The sequence below is a fragment of the Molossus molossus genome, unplaced genomic scaffold, assembly GCF_014108415.1.
Source record: "Molossus molossus isolate mMolMol1 unplaced genomic scaffold, mMolMol1.p scaffold_m16_p_11, whole genome shotgun sequence".
Taxonomy (NCBI): Eukaryota; Metazoa; Chordata; class Mammalia; order Chiroptera; family Molossidae; genus Molossus; species Molossus molossus.
In genome coordinates, this window is record NW_023425346.1 from 71079145 (window position 1) to 71097936 (window position 18792).

The window sequence follows — 18792 nt, forward strand, 5'->3', positions numbered from 1 at the left end:
TGGCCTCAGCTTATAAGCAGTCACTAGAATATAGATTATTTATTTTGGAAATAATCAGTCTTCAGTTTGATAATGAGGATATTTTTAAATTCAAGAAAATTTTATATGTGAATAATAATTCTGGTGCTTTTACGAAATTGATTTAAATAACCTGGATACTTGTATCCAGCAGTTTTTCAAATTTAAGAATTGGGATTATATCACAAAGAAAATTTCATAAGAACATCTTTAAAATGTATAAGTTCTAATACAAACAAAGTGGATTGAAAGTTGAATTAGTACACTATGTATAATCATATAATGTGATATAATAAACTAAGGTCAAACACTTAGAAATGTACTTTGTGATTAATTAATCTCAGGATAAGCTAATGATTCCAGGACTAAGGCAGAAGAAGACTATGAATTGGTATATAAATCTTTGACTTTTATTTTTTGGTAAAATAAAATTGATGGTAAAATAATAATCATTTTTCCTCATACAGAGTTTTCTAGTTATCTTCTGTCTGCTGAGGAAGAAGGACTCGAAATGTATAGCTCTGGCCTTCAGTTACCTAAAAGAAATGAAACACTTGAACTTTTGTCTGAACCTCCAGTTCATTCAACTAAATTTGATTCCAAAAAGGAAGGCAGTGTCCCCGTTTTTATCAGAGAAGTGTCAGATGCTGAAATAAACATAGGGGATGTGGCTAAACTGTCTGTTACTGTCATTGGCACCCCCAAGCCTAAAGTCCAGTGGTTCTTTAATGGAGTGATGTTAACGCCTTCTGCTGACTACAAATTTGTTTTTGACGGTAATGATCATAGCTTGATCATTCTGTTCACAAAATTTGAAGATGAAGGAGAGTATACCTGCGTTGCCAGTAATGACTATGGACAGACAAAATGTAGTGCGTATCTAAAAATAAATTCCAAAGGAGAGGGGCACAACGAGACGGAACCAGAATCGGAAGTGGATAGATATCCGGAAAAGCTTGAAGGTCCTTGCCCTCCTTACTTCCTTAAGGAGTTAAAGCCAGTTCACTGTGCTCAGGGGCTCCCTGCTATCTTTGAGTACAAGGTGCTTGGAGAGCCTGCACCCACTGTTTTGTGGTTCAAAGAAAACAAGCAGCTTTGCACCAATGTTTATTACACTATTATTCATAATTCTGATGGTTCCGGGACACTCATTGTCAATGACCCTCAGAGGGAAGACAGTGGCCTCTACGTCTGTAAAGCAGAGAATGTGTGGGGTGAGTCCACCTGTGCTGCAGAGCTGCTGGTGCTTCTGGAAGACACAGATGTGACTGATGCACCCTGTAAGGCCAAGTCCACCCCAGAGGCTCCTCACGATTTCCCACAGATGTCATTAAAGGGCCCTGCAGTTGACGCATTTGGCTCAGAGCCAGGCATTGGCGCTGAGCAATTGCAATCCACAGTCTTGTTGGAGCAGGCCGTGCCGACTCCTGAAAGTGCCAAGGAGCCACCTCCCACTTCACATCTGCAGGTTGTCCAGCCCCAGAACACCCTCCCCAAAGAAGACACTCTAACGCTTCAAGAGCCCACATCACAGGTGCTTCTGTCAGATACTGAAAAAAATCTCCCAAGTGCCATTTCCATGGAAGAAGCTCCAGCCCATTCATATCCAGCCTCTGTGGCTGAGGAGCTTTTACCTGAAGAAAAGACAGAGTCTGCAGTGGACAGAGAGCAAAGAGGGACTCCTCAAAAGCAAGAAGAACAAAGCGCTCTCGTCCTGAGTCAGAGCTTAGCAGAGGAACATGTGGAAAGTTTCGAGGGTCCTGACATCGCGGTCTCGGAGGTAAACTGTGAGCCCCAGATCCCTTCAGAACACACGTGCACGGAAGAAGGTGTAATTTTGATGGAACGTGCAGATCAACTGGAAAGTGCCCCTCGCGATTTCGTGGCCAGGACTGAGGAGAGCAAGTCCTTAAGTTTTCCACTAGCATGCGAGGAAAAGCAGGTACTGCTCAAGGAGGAGTATTCTGACGCCTTGGCAACGCCCCCTAAGCAAACCCCTGAGCATAAGAAAGAGCCCCTGGCAGTAACGGGTGTGCAGGAAGTGGAGGGACGTGACATTCTGTCTAAGGAAAGTTTGCTCTCTGGTATTCCAGAAGAGCAAAGATTAAACCTGAAAACTCAGATCCGCAGGGCTTTGCAAGCAGCAGTGGCCAGTGAGCAAACAAGTCTTTTCGCTGAGTGGTTGAGAAACATTGAAAAGGTGGAGGTCAAGGCCGTAAACTTCACCCAAGAGCCTAAACGCATTATGTGCACCTACCTTATTACCTCCGTGACGTCTCTGACAGAAGAATTAACCATTGCTATTGAAGGCATTGATCCTCAAATGGCTAACCTGAAAACTGAATTGAAGGATGCTTTGTGTTCTATTATATGTGAAGAAAGAAACGTCTTAATAGCCGAGGACCCCAGAATTAAGAAAGGAGCCATAACAGGCCTGCAGGAAGAAATGCATTCTTTTTCAGACTCCCAGAAGGTTGAAGCAATCACTGAACCAGAAATTGAATCTAAATATTTTGTCTCAACGGAAGAGGTCAGTTATTTTAAAGTGGAAAGTCAGGTCAAAGGTGTGGATGCAACTCTCACTGACGAGATTGATAGAGCTGCTACCTCTGATGAAAAACAGGATGAGATACCAAAACCATCTGATGACAAAGACAAGTCTTCTGAACGTGGTTCGCAGGAGGCGGGGCTGGTAGAGATACAGGAAGCTGAAGGTAGCTTAGTCAAAGAGGCTGATCCTGTTATACATACACCCTTAGTGGACACTGTTGCTGAGGAAGGTGACACTGTTAACCTCACATCATCCATAACAAACGCCACAGAGGTGAATTGGTATTTTGAGAGTAAACTGGTGTCTTCAGATGAAAAGTTCAAGTGTTTCCAAGATCAAAATGCATACACACTAGTAATCGACAAAGCAAATACAGAAGAACACGAAGGAGAATATACCTGCGAGGCCTTGAATGACCACGGAAAAACAGCAACTTCGGCAAAACTCACTGTAGTCAGAAGAGGTTGGATTTTAAGAATTAAGTAGATCAAGCTCTAACATTCACTGAATTGTAGTGATTTAGGTTTCATCACCGAATTTTCACTTACCTGCCACTGCGAGAATGTAGTTGATTTAGAGTAAGAATGAAGTCACAGACATAATCATGGTTATTAACTCCGCTCCTTTTCCCTTACTGTCTTACTGGACAATGTTATGCATACATCATTATTTATTGTTAAAATAAGATGTTTTTATGTGTTTCATAACACTTCTACATATGTTCTTTATATGAAAATACTTTAATAATGTGGTAAAAATCTGTCGGTGAATGCCCAGCCACTCTAAAATTGCCAGCCTCACCCCAAAATTCAAAATAACCATGATTAATTGTCCATTTAAGTTTCTTGTTTCTGTTTCTTTTTTTTTGCTGTTGTTTCACTTTTCACTTTATATAGTAGATCATGTTTTTTCACAGTATTCTCAGTGTTTCTAGTCAGCATGGTATATTTAGAGAATATATCATGTTGTTATGCATGTAAACCAGGAGCATCACATTTTAATAATTTTTTTTCACAATTCACTGCAAAGTGATGATGGAATATGTTGAAAGCTGGTTGTCTTCTTCTACCTTCAATGATCTTTCTCATTTTCCAGTCTCTTGTCTTAAACTGTTGCAATCCGCCTCACCAATTCCAACTGTTTCACTACATTAACAGAAACAAATGTTAGAAGGAAAAGAAAAATGAGGTGTGCCTGATAGGGAGACAAGCTAATGGACTCTGCTTCCTTTTCCAGCTGCTCCTGTGATCAAGAGGAGAATCGAGCCCCTGGAAGTAGCGCTGGGCCACCTTGCCAAGTTCACCTGCGAGATCCAAAGTGCCCCCAATGTCCGATTCCAGTGGTTTAAAGCTGGCCGAGAGATTTATGAGAGTGACAAGTGTTCTATTCGATCTTCAAATTATGTCTCGAGCCTGGAGATCCTGAGAACCCAGGTTGTTGACTGCGGCGAGTACACCTGCAAAGCGTCCAATGAGTACGGCAGTGTCAGCTGCACAGCCTTGCTAACTGTGACAGGTAAATGCCGAGCACTGACTCAGATGTTGGCATCTCATTTCACATTGTCGCCTAATTTGCTTTCCACACAGGTGCAGGAAGTACGTGTTCTACCAGCCGGAGAGACCAGTAGCCAAGACGGTAACGTGGTAACATGGTCCTAGGTACCGCAGAACCTATGCAGGATGAGAATTCCTTATTTAGTCATGTTTTTGACAATAACTAAAGAAAAAATTTAAAAAAAAAAATTTTTTTTTATTTTGAGAAAAATGTTAAGGAAGCAAATAAGCAGTAGCTCCTGAAGGTTGCTTTTGAGGGTTTTCATTTTGTTTTCTCTCTCTCTCTTTAATGACCAGCGTGGTGGATATATCTTGGATAACTACAAATGAATCAGCCCTTAATAGAAAAATTTCAGGACCACCAAAATTTTTGTTGTCACTAAAAATATATGACATCCTAAAGTATTTAATACTTTGTAACTAGTTAACTAATTGAGAACAAAATTGCAAACGGAGGAAAGCCAGAGCATAAGACTAAAAATTAAAGGAATTCTAATGTGAGACGGGGAACTAGCATGGGACTGTAAACTAGCATTGTCACCCTAGGCTTTATTCTTAATTAAAATAAGAGCAATGACACAAATATTCTGTTCCCAATATCGTAATTGATGCACAGGATAACTTTTGAGTATTTAGCACTCATCAAGTGTTTGAATTTCTTAGAGAAAAAAAAAATCAGTGGCTCTTCCCTTATTGTGCCCCCCTCCCCCTTCAAGGGAAAGTATGAGCTAAGGTTCAGGGTCACGATGTTGCCCCTGGTCTTCTTTCCCAATGAGAACATGGGGGGGGGGGGTCAGCACACCTGTTTGACTTGGAAAAAGTCCAAGTTCCCTGTAGCTTCTTTCTTCTACAACTTCTTAATGTATCAGAAAATCTGAAAAAGTCCAAGTTCCCTGTAGCTTCTTTCTTCTACAACTTATTAACGTATCAGAAAATCTGAAACTCAGGCCCATGGTGACCCAACCACTGGTTTTCACTTTGCAATTAAAGAATCTCTGTGCGATCACATACTTGTCTTTAATCTTAATGACACTTTTGGAAATCTCTACCCAAAAGAGGCTACTTCAGTAATGGGACTAATACTCAAGCTTCAAATATGAGGAGGGAGGAGGGTTTGTAAAATATTGGAAAGAGAGGTTCCTAAAGGCTTGCTTCAAAATGCAGAATGGAAATGGGAAATTACTGCTCTAAATATTTTTACAAGTTCGAAATGACTTGGGGGTTGCTTTCAAAGTCGAGCCATTTAAGGATTTGCTGGTGGATGACACGAGGGTTAGAAAGACTTTACAAAACTACTCAAAGTTTTTACCACTTAATATCTCTACTCTTCAGAAAAGTCAAGTACATTTTTATCTTCCTTCTACAGTCTTCTAATTAGCCAGAATTAAAGGATCAGCTGAATTGTTTATTAAATAATTCAAACAATTAATCAGCTACTGAAATGAACAGACTTTTAGTGATAGTAAGTTAATGTTGCTAAATAAAGGAACATTTGTTCTTTCCTTTGCTAGAGACGTTGAAAATGCTGTCTTGCTCCTCCTCTGTAAAGAACACTCTCATTCCTTTTCTTTGACAAATCTTTTTGTCTTATATTAATAATGTTTCGCCCTCGCTGGTTTGGCTCAGCGGTTAGAGCATCAGCGTTTGGTTCAGAGAGACCAGGGTTCGGTTCCTGCTAAGGGCACGTACCTCAGTTGCAGTTTGTCCCCGGCCCTGGTTGGGTTGTGTGGGTGGCAGCCACTCAATGTGTCCCTTTTTCGTCGATGTTTCTCTCTCTTTCTCTCTCTCTTCCTCTCTCTCCCTCCCACTCTATCTGAACAAGAAATGGAAAAATGTCCTCGGGTGAGGATAAAAAATAAAGAAATTTTAAAAAATAGTGTTTCATGTCTATCTAAAGATATAACATTTCTTTTTTTTCACTTGGAATATGTAATTACAGCAAGAGCTTTGGTGAGGACAAAATATAATGCTGAAAACATTTTTTTTGCAGAGGCATACCCACCAACCTTTTTCTCCAGACCTAAGTCCGTCACCACTTTTGTGGGTAAGACAGCCAAGTTCCTCTGCACAGTGACAGGGACGCCTGTGATCGAGACCATCTGGCAGAAAGATGGTGCCGCCCTGTCACCTTCCCCTAACCGCAAGATTTCAGAGGCAGAAAACAAACACATTTTAGAACTCTCAAATCTTACAGTTCAAGACAGAGGAGTTTACTCTTGCATGGCTTCTAACAAGTTTGGAGCCGACATCTGCCAGGCTGAGCTGGTCATAATTGACAAACCACATATCATTAAAGAATTAGAGCCAGTGCAATCAGCTATCAATAAGAAGATCCACCTGGAATGCCAAGTAGATGAAGACAGAAAAGTCACCGTGACGTGGAATAAGGATGGGCAAAAACTCCCATCTGGGAAAGATTATAAGATCTATTTTGAAGATAAAATAGCCTCACTTGAGATCCCTCTTGCCAAACTGAAAGATTCAGGAACCTATGTCTGCACAGCTTCGAATGAGGCTGGAAGCAGCTCCTCTTCTGCCACAGTGACCGTCAGAGGTAAGAAATGTGTGTCCATCCTCTTCCACTTCCTTCTCCGAAAGGATGTCTTAGGAGACAAACTGTCGACAGACAATACAGTGAGTACCTTGTGCTATTAAAATGATGTCAATCAAGCAGACGTTTTGGGGTGGGGAAATCCTGGCATTGTTGGGTTTTAGTTTGTCCAGTCTTCTTCGGAATCCACTTTTGTTCTTGTAAAACTACCTGCCCTGCAAATTTCTTCTCGGAACTTCGAGGGTCTAGAAAATCCTCAACTAATCTTTTATGAAATTGTCCTTTGTGTAAGTAAAGCTTGCTTGTGTTCGGTTTGGTCTGTTTGTTTTTGAATCACGGGGACCGTGGCAGCGTTTTAGAAACGCGGAAACACGCAAAGCTGTGGAAAGCGCCGCAACCTTTTCAGAAATCTCACGCAGATATTTTGTGTGTCGTGCTTTGGTGTTGTGTGTGTCTACTTACCTTTCGTGGAGTGTATGCTTCAGACATCTTTTCCCTTTTCTTTTCTTGTTAACTGCACGTAGAACCACCGTCCTTTGTGAAGAAGGTGGATCCCTCTTACTTAATGCTCCCAGGTGAATCAGCCCGCCTCCACTGCAAGCTGAAAGGCTCCCCTGTGATCCAGGTCACCTGGTTTAAAAATAACAAAGAACTCAATGAGAGTAACACAGTCCGGATGTCTTTTGTCAATTCCGAGGCTGTCCTCAATATCACCGACGTGAAGGTGGAAGACAGCGGGAGCTACTCCTGCGAAGCCGTGAACGATGTCGGCACTGACAGCTGCAATGCTGAGCTCGTTGTCAAAGGTTTGTTCCCTCCGTTACAGCCCGTGGTTTTTCTGAGGAAAGATTGTCTTTCTAGTGGCGCGTAACCCGTGACTTACACCACGCTTTCGTGCTTTTGTAGAACCTCCTTCTTTCATCAGAACTCTTGAGCCTGCAGATATAGTGAGAGGAACCGACGCCCTCCTTCAGTGCGAAATCTCGGGCACCGGACCCTTTGAAATTAGCTGGTTCAAAGATAAGAAGCAAATTCGAAGCAGTAAAAAGTACAGGTTGTTTTCGCAGAAGTCCCTTGTGTGTCTGGAGATCTTTTCTTTTAATAGCGCAGACGTTGGTGAATATGAGTGTGTTGTTGCCAATGAAGTCGGGAAGTGCGGCTGCGTCGCAACACACTTACTAAAAGGTTAGTGTTTGAAAACGGTGCGTCTTTAACAAACTGTCACAGTTGCCCTCTCGACCCGGAGGGAGACAGGTGCGTTCCCTTCTCCTAACCTTTCAAGAAACGCTTTGCTTCTGGTTTGACCTGGGAGCTTGGGGACAAAGTCAGTGACCTTCATCCAGTGTCAATCCTGAGATCAGTATAAATATTTAATCTCTGATAACAAAAGTGAATTACATCAAAGGCCATTTTGTCAGCTGATAACGATCCATGCTTCTTTCTCTTGGATAGAATTGTTCATTCTTCTTACATTTTTCTTCTAATTAACCAACACTATGAGACAGCAGTATTGGACAAGATAAATGTAATTTAGATAAAACTTAAATATGTGTGGTGTTGAAAGTGTTTGGGAATTGACAAGTTTTGTGTGCTCTCTCTCTTTGACTAGAACCGCCAACCTTTGTAAAGAAAGTAGATGACTTTACTGCACTAGCAGGACAGACTGTTACCTTACAAGCTGCTGTGAGAGGGTCAGAACCCATTTCAGTCACGTGGATGAAAGGTCAAGAGATCATTAAAGAAGATGGAAAAATCAAAATGAGCTTTTCCAAAGGCGTTGCCGTCTTGACAATCCCTGACGTTCAGATTAGTTTGGGTGGTAAATACACCTGCCTGGCTGAGAATGAAGCCGGGAGCCAGACGTCTGTTGGGGAATTACTAGTTAAAGGTTCGTGTAGGAACAGTTTAACTTTGAACCCCTCTATCCACTTAAAAATGAAACCCTAATGCACACCTTGGAATTCTAACTATTTAATGCCATTGTAGAACCTGCCAAAATTGTTGAGCGAGCAGAACTAATCCAGGTGACAGCGGGAGACCCAGCCACGCTGGAGTACACGGTCACAGGCACCCCAGAACTGAAGCCCAAATGGTACAAGGACGGGAGACCTTTGGTTGCCAGTAAAAAGTATCGGATAAGTTTTAAAAACAATGTTGCCCAACTCAAATTTTATTCGGCTGAGCTGCACGACAGTGGCCAGTACACGTTTGAAATTTCCAACGAGGTGGGCAGCAGCTCCTGCGAGACAGCTTTCACTGTGCTCGGTTAGTATCTCTAGACGCCCACGCCTTTGAAAACCAACAAACGGCCCAAAGTAGCATCAGGAGCACTTTTCCATGTTGACCTTTCTTCCCTTCTTGTGCCGTGAACAGATCGAGACATTGCTCCGTTTTTCACCAAACCCCTACACAACGTGGATAGTGTTGTTAGCAGTACCTGCCGGCTGGACTGCAAAATCGCTGGCTCCCTCCCAATGAGAGTGTCCTGGTTTAAGGACGGGAAAGAAGTAGCCTCTTCTGACAGACACAGAATAGCGTTTGTGGAAGGCACGGCCTCTTTGGAGATAAGCAGGATAGACATGAACGATGCAGGGAATTACACCTGTCGCGCCACCAATTCCGTGGGCAGCCAGGACAGCCGCGGAGCCCTGATCGTGCAAGGTTGGATGGAGACTTTGCATTTCGTTCTTGCTGTAGACGATGTTCAGGTTAAGACGTCGGTCCTTAGATCGCGCCTCTTAACTCTTTGAAATTCTTTCTTATACCCTTTCTTTAGAACCACCCAGTTTTGTAACTAAACCTGCATCAAAAGACGTTCTGCCCGGCTCGGCAGTCTGCCTGAAGAGCACCTTCCAAGGGTCTGTTCCTCTCACGATCAGATGGTTTAAGGGTGACAAAGAGCTGGTTTCTGGTGGAAGCTGCTATATTACCAAAGACGCTTTAGAAAGTTCCCTGGAACTCTATTCAGTAAAAACCTCCGATTCAGGCACATACACCTGTAAAGTCAGCAACGTCGCTGGAGGCGTGGAGTGCAGTGCAAACTTATTTGTGAAAGGTTTGCAGTGTTTTCTGGACATCTTTGTGCTGTCATTGTTATAAGTTCTTTTCTCTTTCTCACGTTTCTCCACACCTTCTTTCCTTCCGTAGAACCTGCCACGTTTGTTGAAAAGTTAGAACCATCACAGCTCTTAAAGAAAGGAGATGCCACCCAGCTAGTCTGCAAAGTCACTGGGACCCCTCCAATTAAAATAACATGGTTTGTAAATGATAGAGAAATTAAGGAGAGCAGCAAACACAAAATGTCTTTTGTTCAGTCCACTGCGGTTCTAAAACTCACAGACGTCGCCGTCGAAGACAGTGGTGAATACATGTGTGAGGCTCAAAACGAGGCTGGCAGTGACCACTGTGGTAGCATTTTAATAGTCAAAGGTGCGTGTGCACATTGCCCTTTGCGTTACCAAAATTGTGGTCCATTGCACAGATTCCTCCCCCGTTAACTCAAAATAATTGCTTTTTTACGATAGAGTCACCTTACTTTACCAAAGAATTTAAGCCCGTTGAAGTGTTGAAGGAGTACGATGTCATGTTGCTGGCCGAGGTGGCAGGCACACCCCCCTTTGAGATCACTTGGTTCAAAGACAACACCACCCTGCGGAGTGGCAGGAAGTGTAAGACCTTTGTTCAGGATCAGCTGGTTAGCCTGCAGGTCCTGAAGTTTGTAGCTGCCGATGCTGGCGAATACCAGTGCCGGGTGAGCAACGACGTGGGCAGCAGCACCTGCAGTGCCAGGGTGACGTTGCGAGGTTAGTTTCGGTGCAAAGGACAGACCAGCGCTTCCGCAGCGTCAACTCGTATTTTAAGCCCATGTTGCTGTAGACCTGGTGTTGACTGAGAATTCCTTCTTCTGTTAGAACCACCCGCCTTCGTAAAGAAGATCGAGAGCACCAGCTCCCTCCGCGGAGGCACGGCTGCCTTCCAGGCCACTCTGAAAGGCTCCTTGCCGATCTCAGTGACGTGGTTAAAAGACAACGATGAAATCACTGAAGATGATAATATAAGAATGGCCTTTGAGAACAATGTGGCCAGCCTGTACCTCAGTGGCATCGAAGTCAAGCATGATGGGAAATATGTCTGTCAGGCCAAAAATGATGCAGGGATACAAAGATGTTCTGCGTTACTCTCAGTAAAAGGTTGGTTCAGAACGTCAGCCATGGGTTTTAGGAAAAAGTGCAGCCATAAGCCTCTCAGCGGAGTGATTCACAGCCCGCACCTATCCCTTTGTTCTCTGCAGAACCCGCAACAATCACCGAGGAGGCTGTGTCGATAGATGTCACCCAAGGAGACCCAGCCACTTTGCAGGTTAAATTTTCAGGGACTAAGGAGATTACGGCCAAATGGTTTAAAGATGGCCACGAACTGACCCTGGGCCAAAAACATAAAATCAGTGTCACTGACACAGTGTCTATACTGAAGATTATTTCCACAGAAAAGCGAGATAGTGGAGAATATACTTTTGAGGTCCAAAATGATGTTGGGAGAAGCAGCTGCAAGGCTAGCATTAACGTGTTAGGTTGGTATTGCTTTTCTGGAGGGGGGAGGGGAACTGGGCATTTCTACGCTCCTTTATTCTTACAATTCTAAAAGAAGATATAAATTAGTAGATTGACCTAACATTTTTGTTTGTTTCTTTCTTCATTGCATAGATCTTATAATACCTCCCTCATTCACCAAAAAGCTGAAGAAAATGGACAGCATTAAAGGGTCTTTTATTGACTTAGAATGTATAGTGTCTGGGTCACATCCCATAAGTATTCAATGGTTCAAAGACGACCAGGAGATTTCAGCTAGTGAAAAATATAAATTCTCTTTTCACGACAACACTGCCTTCTTGGAAATCAGGCACCTGGAAAGTACAGACACCGGGACATACACTTGTTCTGCCACTAATAAGGCAGGACACAACCAGTGCAGCGGCCACCTGACAGTCAAAGGTTGGCAGCTTTTATCTCCACCTACCAAGGACTTATTGCTGTCTCATCTTTCCGTTCTTCCTCGTGTTGCTCAGTTCTAAAACGAATGTTCCTTTCTCTTTCCGCTTCTTTTTCTTTCACCCCAGAACCCCCTTACTTTGTGGAAGAGCCACAGTCTCAAGATGTCAGTCCCAACACACGGGTTCAGTTCAAGGCTCTTGTGGGTGGCACTGCGCCCATGACAATTAAGTGGTTTAAAGACAACAAGGAGTTGCACTCGGGGGCAGCTCGCTCGGTTTGGAAGGATGACACCTCCACCGTGCTGGAGCTCTTCTCTGCCAAAGCTGCCCATGCTGGGACCTACATCTGTCAGCTAAGCAATGATGTTGGCATAGCAACCAGCAAAGCCACTCTCTTTGTAAAAGGTCTGGTCTCTACATCTCCTCGCTTTCTTGCTTGTCTAGATTATCTTGTGGGGGGAGGGAAGAGGCTTTAGAAACCAATTTTGTTTATTAGCCTTCGTTTTTAAGAATGTTCAACATCACACTTTCCCCCCCATCTTTAGAACCCCCTCAGTTCATCAAGAAGCCCAGCCCAGTACTGGTGCTGAGGAACGGACAGTCTACAACGTTTGAATGCCAGATAACAGGCACTCCTGAAATCAGAGTTTCTTGGTATCTGGATGGGAATGAAATAACAGCCATTGGGAAACATGGCATTTCCTTCATCGATGGTTTAGCCACTTTCCAAATTTCTGGCGCCAGGGTAGAAAACAGTGGCACTTACGTCTGCGAAGCTCGTAACGATGCAGGCATGGCAAGCTGCAGCATTGAATTAAAAGTGAAAGGTTCGTTACTGCACCTGCTTCCACTTTGGCTGTCTGCTGGCTGGGCCTTGGGTCTTCCTTGAGTAAGCCCGTCTCTGTCTTCCTTTTCAACCCATAGAACCCCCCACCTTTATCAGGGAGTTGAGGCCCGTGGAAGTAGTGAAAGACAGTGACGTGGAGCTAGAGTGTGAAGTTATGGGGACATCTCCGTTTGAGGTCACGTGGCTGAAGAATAACAAGGAAATCCGAAGCAGCAAAAAATATACCCTGACTGACAGAGTGTCAGTGTTTAATCTCCACATAACCAAGTGCGAGCCTTTAGACACGGGCGAATACCAGTGCATTGTATCCAATGAAGGCGGCAGCTGCTCTTGCAATGCGAGAGTCTCCCTGAAAGGTCAGTGACACGCACAAGAAGCAGGCTGCCACAGGAAAGCTCAGCAGTGCTCTTTGATTTTACGATTATGGGTAGGAGTTCAAATGTACCTCTTCTTTCCACACTACCCACAGAGCCACCGTCGTTCACTAAGAAGATAGAAAGCGTTACTACCGTTTTGAAAAGTCCTGCCACCTTTCAGAGCACCGTGGCAGGCTCCCCTCCCATTTCCATAATCTGGCTAAAGGACGATCAGATTCTGGACGAAGACGATAACGTCCATGTTTCCTTTGTGAACAATGTGGCCACGCTTCAGATCAGAGCTGTGGACAACGGACACAGCGGGAGGTACACGTGTCAAGCCAAGAATGAGTCAGGAGTCGAGAGGTGTTACGCTTTCCTGTTAGTGCAAGGTTTGTAAGCTATTCCCTTTCGGAGGCAGTCTGTGGAGGCGATTTCATGAGCGGGCCTCATTTCTAGTGGAATTGCCCGTGCAACTCATCCACGTTTTAATTCTCACTGCAGAACCTGCTCAGATCCTAGAGAAAGCTAAATCTGTTGATGTGACTGAGAAAGACCCAGTGACCTTGGAGTGTGTTGTGGCTGGAACACCAGAACTCAAAGTGAAATGGCTTAAAGATGGGAAACAAATTGTTCCCAGTAGATATTTTTCGATGAGTTTTGAAAATAACGTGGCCAGTTTTAGGATCCAGTCAGTAATGAAGCAAGACAGTGGTCAGTATACGTTCAAGGTGGAAAATGACTTTGGAAGCAGTAGCTGTGACGCCTACCTGAGAGTGCTAGGTTGGTACCTTGGTCCCAGTCAGCCTCTGTGATTTCGATTATGTCCTTTGTAAGCAAAGGGCAACATATTAATGGATGTGTTTTGCTGCTTGCATTGAACAGATGAAAACATCCCTCCATCATTCACCAAAAAATTAACCAAGATGGATAAAATACTGGGCTCTTCTGTTCATATGGAGTGCAAGGTTTCTGGCTCACTTCCTATTAGTGCTCAGTGGTTTAAGGACGGGAAAGAAATATCTACAAGTGCCAAATACAGACTTGTCTGTCTCGAGAACACTGTAGCACTGGAAATTAATAATCTGGAATTAGAAGACACAGCAAACTACACATGCAAGGTCTCGAACATAGCAGGGGATGACGCATGCAGTGGCATCTTAACTGTGAAAGGTTAGAACTCCCCTTCCTCTTCTTGATTCTTCTCTGTAATTGCTTTTAAGGTGTATCACTCTTACCTTCAATCTTTTAGAGATGAAAGTCTCATTAATCCCTTCTTTAGATAAATATTTATTGAGTTCAAGAAATATTCGGTCGTTGCCTCTTTTCAATAATGTTTTCTTATATGTCCATAAAACTGTCAACATAATTTAACTACAGGAATTTAATTCAATATATTTCTCTTAAAAACCTATAGAACCACCAAGCTTCCTAGTGAAACCCGAGCGACAACAAGCCGTACCTGATTCTACGGTGGAATTTAGAGCAGTACTGAAAGGAACACCACCATTCAAAATAAAGTGGTTTAAGGATGATGTGGAACTTGCCTCTGGACCTAAATGTTTCATTGGCTTGGAAGGGTCAACTAGCTTCTTAAATCTCTACTCAGTGGATGCTTCCAAGACAGGACAATATACTTGCCAAGTTACCAATGATGTTGGTAGTGACTCTTGTACGACAGTGTTGCTTGTGACAGGTGTGCAGGTTTGATTGTTTTATGTTTCTGTCTAACCTGTGGCTCTTGTCCTTTCTGTGATCTGTTACAGTGCATCTACCCAATCAAGAGAGGGCCCTCCTTTCTAACACAATACACTGTATCTGCCAGGCGTTGGTCATGTGTTTTTCCCTTTTCTATATATTACCTGGTTGAACTTTTGTTATTTGTGTCTTCTCTCTCATATCTCCTCTTTCCTTCACTCTGTAGAACCACCAAAGTTTGTAAAGAAATTAGAAGCATCCAAAATAGTGAAAGCGGGTGACTCAGCACGACTTGAATGCAAGATAACCGGATCCCCAGAAATCAGAGTTGTGTGGTACAGAAACGAACATGAAATCCCAGCCAGTGATAAGTACAGAATGACTTTCATTGACTCAGTGGCCGTCATACAGATGAACAATCTGGGTACTGAGGACGGTGGGGATTTCATTTGTGAGGCCCAGAATCCGGCTGGCAGCACAAGCTGTAGCACCAAGGTGATAGTAAAAGGTAGCGACGTCTTTCTTCTCATGCCCCGACACCTGCCTTCACCCCTGCGTGCATAGTTCTTTATTCCTTTACTAACATTTTAGCTTCCATTCGAGCTCAGAGAATACTTTCCCAAAGCGGTATTATTTCTCTTTTTAGATGTTATTTCTTCTTAAGATCTGTTTACATGTAGCCAATCATTCTGAGATAGTTTTCTTGTTATTCCAATATGCCATAATTCTGATCATCTCAACACATTAGCCGAGCAGTTCAAATTTGATGTTTCAAAAACATTTAAAGAAAAAAAACCTGAAGCAGACATTTTAAAATTAATGTTGCCTTCCATCAATTTATAAAGATATCATCCTCATTATATTTATCATTAATAACAAGGAATGTTTACGACATGTAAATAAGATGTAAGCAATACAAGTTTTAACCTGATATTTAAAACAACAATTATATGGTTTTTTTTTCCTCAAGAATCAGTTCCTAGTTTTAAAACATTTTATCACTATACTTTGGTGCAAATAATACTCATATTTTCTACTGCCATTTTCCAGTATTTTTGTCACGAAGTCCAAGTGAGTTATGTTGCGAGGCAGTTGGTGCAGTAGCCTTTTGTTGAAGCGGAAGACCTAGGTCACAAATGTGCTAGCTTCCAAGGGTCTCGGTTACAGAGCATACACAACAAACTTACTCCTCAAGTCAGGATTCCATACCTCATGCAAATCGCAGTCATCAACATGCTTGGGTTTTGGCTTTGTTTGATTGGGGTTTTCCCTTTTGTTTTGATTTGTGCACCAATCTTTGTAGCCCATGATAAATCAGTGAGGTGTGGTAGACAGATGCTGAGCTGCCCGGTGAGGACAGCGAGGCCCCAGCCAGGGTCTCTGCCGGTGCAGCTGGGTGACTCGGCAATGTCCTCTCTGAGGCTGTGAATCCTCAACACGAAAGTGATAGCCCTGGACACCACTTACCCATCATAGTATCTTGACTCTTCCAATGTAAAGACAAAGAAATAAAAATATTCTATGAAATTAAACAGCCCAATTCATGAGAAACTCTTGTTTTTTACAGAACCACCTGTTTTTAGCAGCTTCCCTCCTGTAGTAGAAACCCTTAAAAATGCTGAAGTTAGTCTTGAGTGTGAACTCTCGGGAACACCACCATTTGAGGTGGTATGGTACAAAGACAAGCGGCAACTCCGAAGTAGCAAGAAATGCAAGATTACATCCAAAAACTTCCATGCAAGTATTCACATTCTCAATGTCGAAACCTCAGACATTGGCGAATACCACTGCAAAGCACAGAATGAAGTGGGAAGTGATACTTGCATTTGTGTTGTAAAATTAAAAGGTAAGCATATTTCCTGCATGTGACAGAAATGGCAGGAATGTGCAAAATGCTTATTTTTTTTCCCTCTGTTCCATTATCTGGACAATCTTTTGAACACTCTTTATCCATCTTTCCATGTTCAGAACCACCAAGATTTGTTTCCAAACTGAACAGCCTCACCGTTGTAGCTGGGGAGCCTGCTGAGTTGCAAGCATCCATAGAAGGCGTCCAGCCTATTTCTGTCCAGTGGCTTAAAGAGAAGGAAGAAGTGATTAGAGAAAGTGAAAACGTCAGAATTACATTTGTGGAAAATGTTGCAACTCTACAATTTGCAAAAGCAGAACCAGCTAATGCTGGGAAGTATATCTGCCAAATCAAAAACGATGGTGGAATGAGGGAGAACATGGCCACATTGACTGTTTTAGGTTGGTACAACATGGTACAATAGTCCCCTGATAGACAGTGGTGCCGAATGCTGAGATGAGTTACTAAGAGTTGCTGGGAGGATATCCGTCTCAGAATTTCTTCTAGAACTATGTCCATCCTCATCCATTTGCAAGTTTTAGGGAATCTCATAAATCTTCCAGAACTCAGTGATTCTAACAAAAATTAGCCATCTGCTTTACTGTTTACTTACTATTTTTCTTGATGGATTAGCAGATGTAATCATGACAATCTTTTGTTACACGTGAAAAAAATTAGGAGCCCAGCATGACATTTTGTTTCCAAAGTACTCCTTAAAGCTGGCAAGAATTGTCAAGATCAACATGTGATAGGAAAACTTGCCACTTTCATCACTGGGCATTTAAATGTCAATTTGTAATTGTTTGGATAACAACTTTGAACAAGCTATCTTTTGTACCTGAAAGTAGAGCAAAATTATCAAGTAATTAAAAATAACATGTAGCCTTTGGTTTCAACATTAAGTGCAAATCAGTATCCACATTCTAATGTACATGTCTCAATTGTTTTGGGAGCCAACAAGTGCACAAACTTATTTCCTCATAATCACTCCTATAATATCATAACAGCGTGTAATTATGAAATCACATTGTGAGTCTAGAGAGAGACCCCTAATATATGCATCTCGTTGAAATAAATGCTCTTAGAGAATTTGACAGTAGAGATCAAGACAGTAGAGGCATAGTAAAGGTACCAGACTTTGACAGGTGGCTGTCGAATTGTATTCCAGAGCCTGCAGTCATTGTTGAGAAGGCAGGACCAATGACCGTGACTGTGGGAGAAACATGCACTCTGGAGTGTAAGGTGGCTGGCACTCCTGAACTCTCAGTCGAATGGTACAAGGATGGAAAGCTGTTGACCAGCAGCCAAAAGCACAAATTTAGCTTCTACAACAAAATCTCTTCCTTAAAGATTCTCTCTGTTGAAATGCAAGATGCAGGCACATACACTTTCCAGGTTCAAAATAATGTTGGGAAAAGCAGCTGTACAGCTGTGGTTGATGTCTCAGGTTAGTTCCGATGTATTCCTCCCATTGCTCCTGCAAATTCCTTTCCCATTTTCTTCTTTCATGTCTCTTCTATTCTTTCAAATCATGACGACTGTCTTGCCTTTCCTCACACAGACCGAATGGTTCCTCCCTCTTTCACACGAAGGCTGAAAGATACTGGTGGGGTGCTGGGTACTTCTTGCATCTTGGAGTGCAAAGTGGCCGGCTCATCGCCTATCTCTGTCGCCTGGTTTCATGAGAAGACAAAGATTGTCAGTGGAGCAAAGTACCAAACCACATTTTCAGATAACGTCTGCACATTGCAGCTCAATTCTCTGGACTCATCAGATATGGGCAATTACACGTGTGTGGCTGCTAATGTCGCTGGGTCTGACGAGTGTCGTGCAGTGCTGGCTGTACGAGGTCAGTGTTCGACACGCAAACCCTGTCTTACAAATTCCTCTTTGGGTGCACGTTGAGGTTGACACATAGTCCAAAGTGCTCTTCCTTTTTTATTCAAAATTGCACCCAATTAGAAGCTTACAGGATCTTTTTGTTGTCCTCCATGTCTATGTAGAACCCCCCTCTTTTGTGAAGGAGCCTGAACCTTTGGAAGTACTACCAGGCAAAAACGTCACCTTCACAAGTGTTCTCCGAGGAACCCCTCCATTCAAGGTTGGCTGGTTCAGAGGGGCCAGCGAACTGCTGAAAGGAGACAGGTGCAACATCTATTTTGAAGACACTGTGGCAGAACTGGAATTATTTAATGTCGACATATCTCAGAGTGGGGAATATACCTGTGTGGTGTCTAACGGTGCTGGCCAGACATCCTGCACCACTCGTCTGTTTGTTAAAGGTTTGCTCGAGTGCATTTGTCCTTCCTATTTTCTGCACACTGCTATCTTTGTGTGTATTTTTATTGTGTTTAACTGCTGTGCTTTGTCACTCACCAG

General features: G+C 42.9%; 1 protein-coding gene across 1 annotated transcript in view; it reads left to right on the forward strand.

Annotated features, from left to right (window-relative positions):
* TTN (titin) overlaps positions 1 to 18792 on the forward strand; it is a 272606-nt gene that overhangs the window by 67713 nt on the left and 186101 nt on the right. The window contains exons 46-72 of the mRNA XM_036253264.1: positions 486 to 3032; positions 3806 to 4084; positions 6113 to 6676; positions 7198 to 7479; positions 7580 to 7858; positions 8283 to 8561; positions 8660 to 8938; positions 9047 to 9334; positions 9450 to 9728; positions 9821 to 10102; positions 10198 to 10476; positions 10585 to 10863; positions 10965 to 11243; positions 11377 to 11664; positions 11790 to 12068; positions 12209 to 12490; positions 12588 to 12866; positions 12980 to 13258; positions 13371 to 13649; positions 13752 to 14039; positions 14284 to 14562; positions 14791 to 15072; positions 16132 to 16410; positions 16533 to 16814; positions 17582 to 17860; positions 17975 to 18262; positions 18417 to 18695. Of these exons, the coding sequence (XP_036109157.1) occupies positions 486 to 3032; positions 3806 to 4084; positions 6113 to 6676; positions 7198 to 7479; positions 7580 to 7858; positions 8283 to 8561; positions 8660 to 8938; positions 9047 to 9334; positions 9450 to 9728; positions 9821 to 10102; positions 10198 to 10476; positions 10585 to 10863; positions 10965 to 11243; positions 11377 to 11664; positions 11790 to 12068; positions 12209 to 12490; positions 12588 to 12866; positions 12980 to 13258; positions 13371 to 13649; positions 13752 to 14039; positions 14284 to 14562; positions 14791 to 15072; positions 16132 to 16410; positions 16533 to 16814; positions 17582 to 17860; positions 17975 to 18262; positions 18417 to 18695 (10137 nt within the window). The remainder of the gene's footprint in view (positions 1 to 485; positions 3033 to 3805; positions 4085 to 6112; positions 6677 to 7197; positions 7480 to 7579; positions 7859 to 8282; positions 8562 to 8659; positions 8939 to 9046; positions 9335 to 9449; positions 9729 to 9820; positions 10103 to 10197; positions 10477 to 10584; positions 10864 to 10964; positions 11244 to 11376; positions 11665 to 11789; positions 12069 to 12208; positions 12491 to 12587; positions 12867 to 12979; positions 13259 to 13370; positions 13650 to 13751; positions 14040 to 14283; positions 14563 to 14790; positions 15073 to 16131; positions 16411 to 16532; positions 16815 to 17581; positions 17861 to 17974; positions 18263 to 18416; positions 18696 to 18792) is intronic.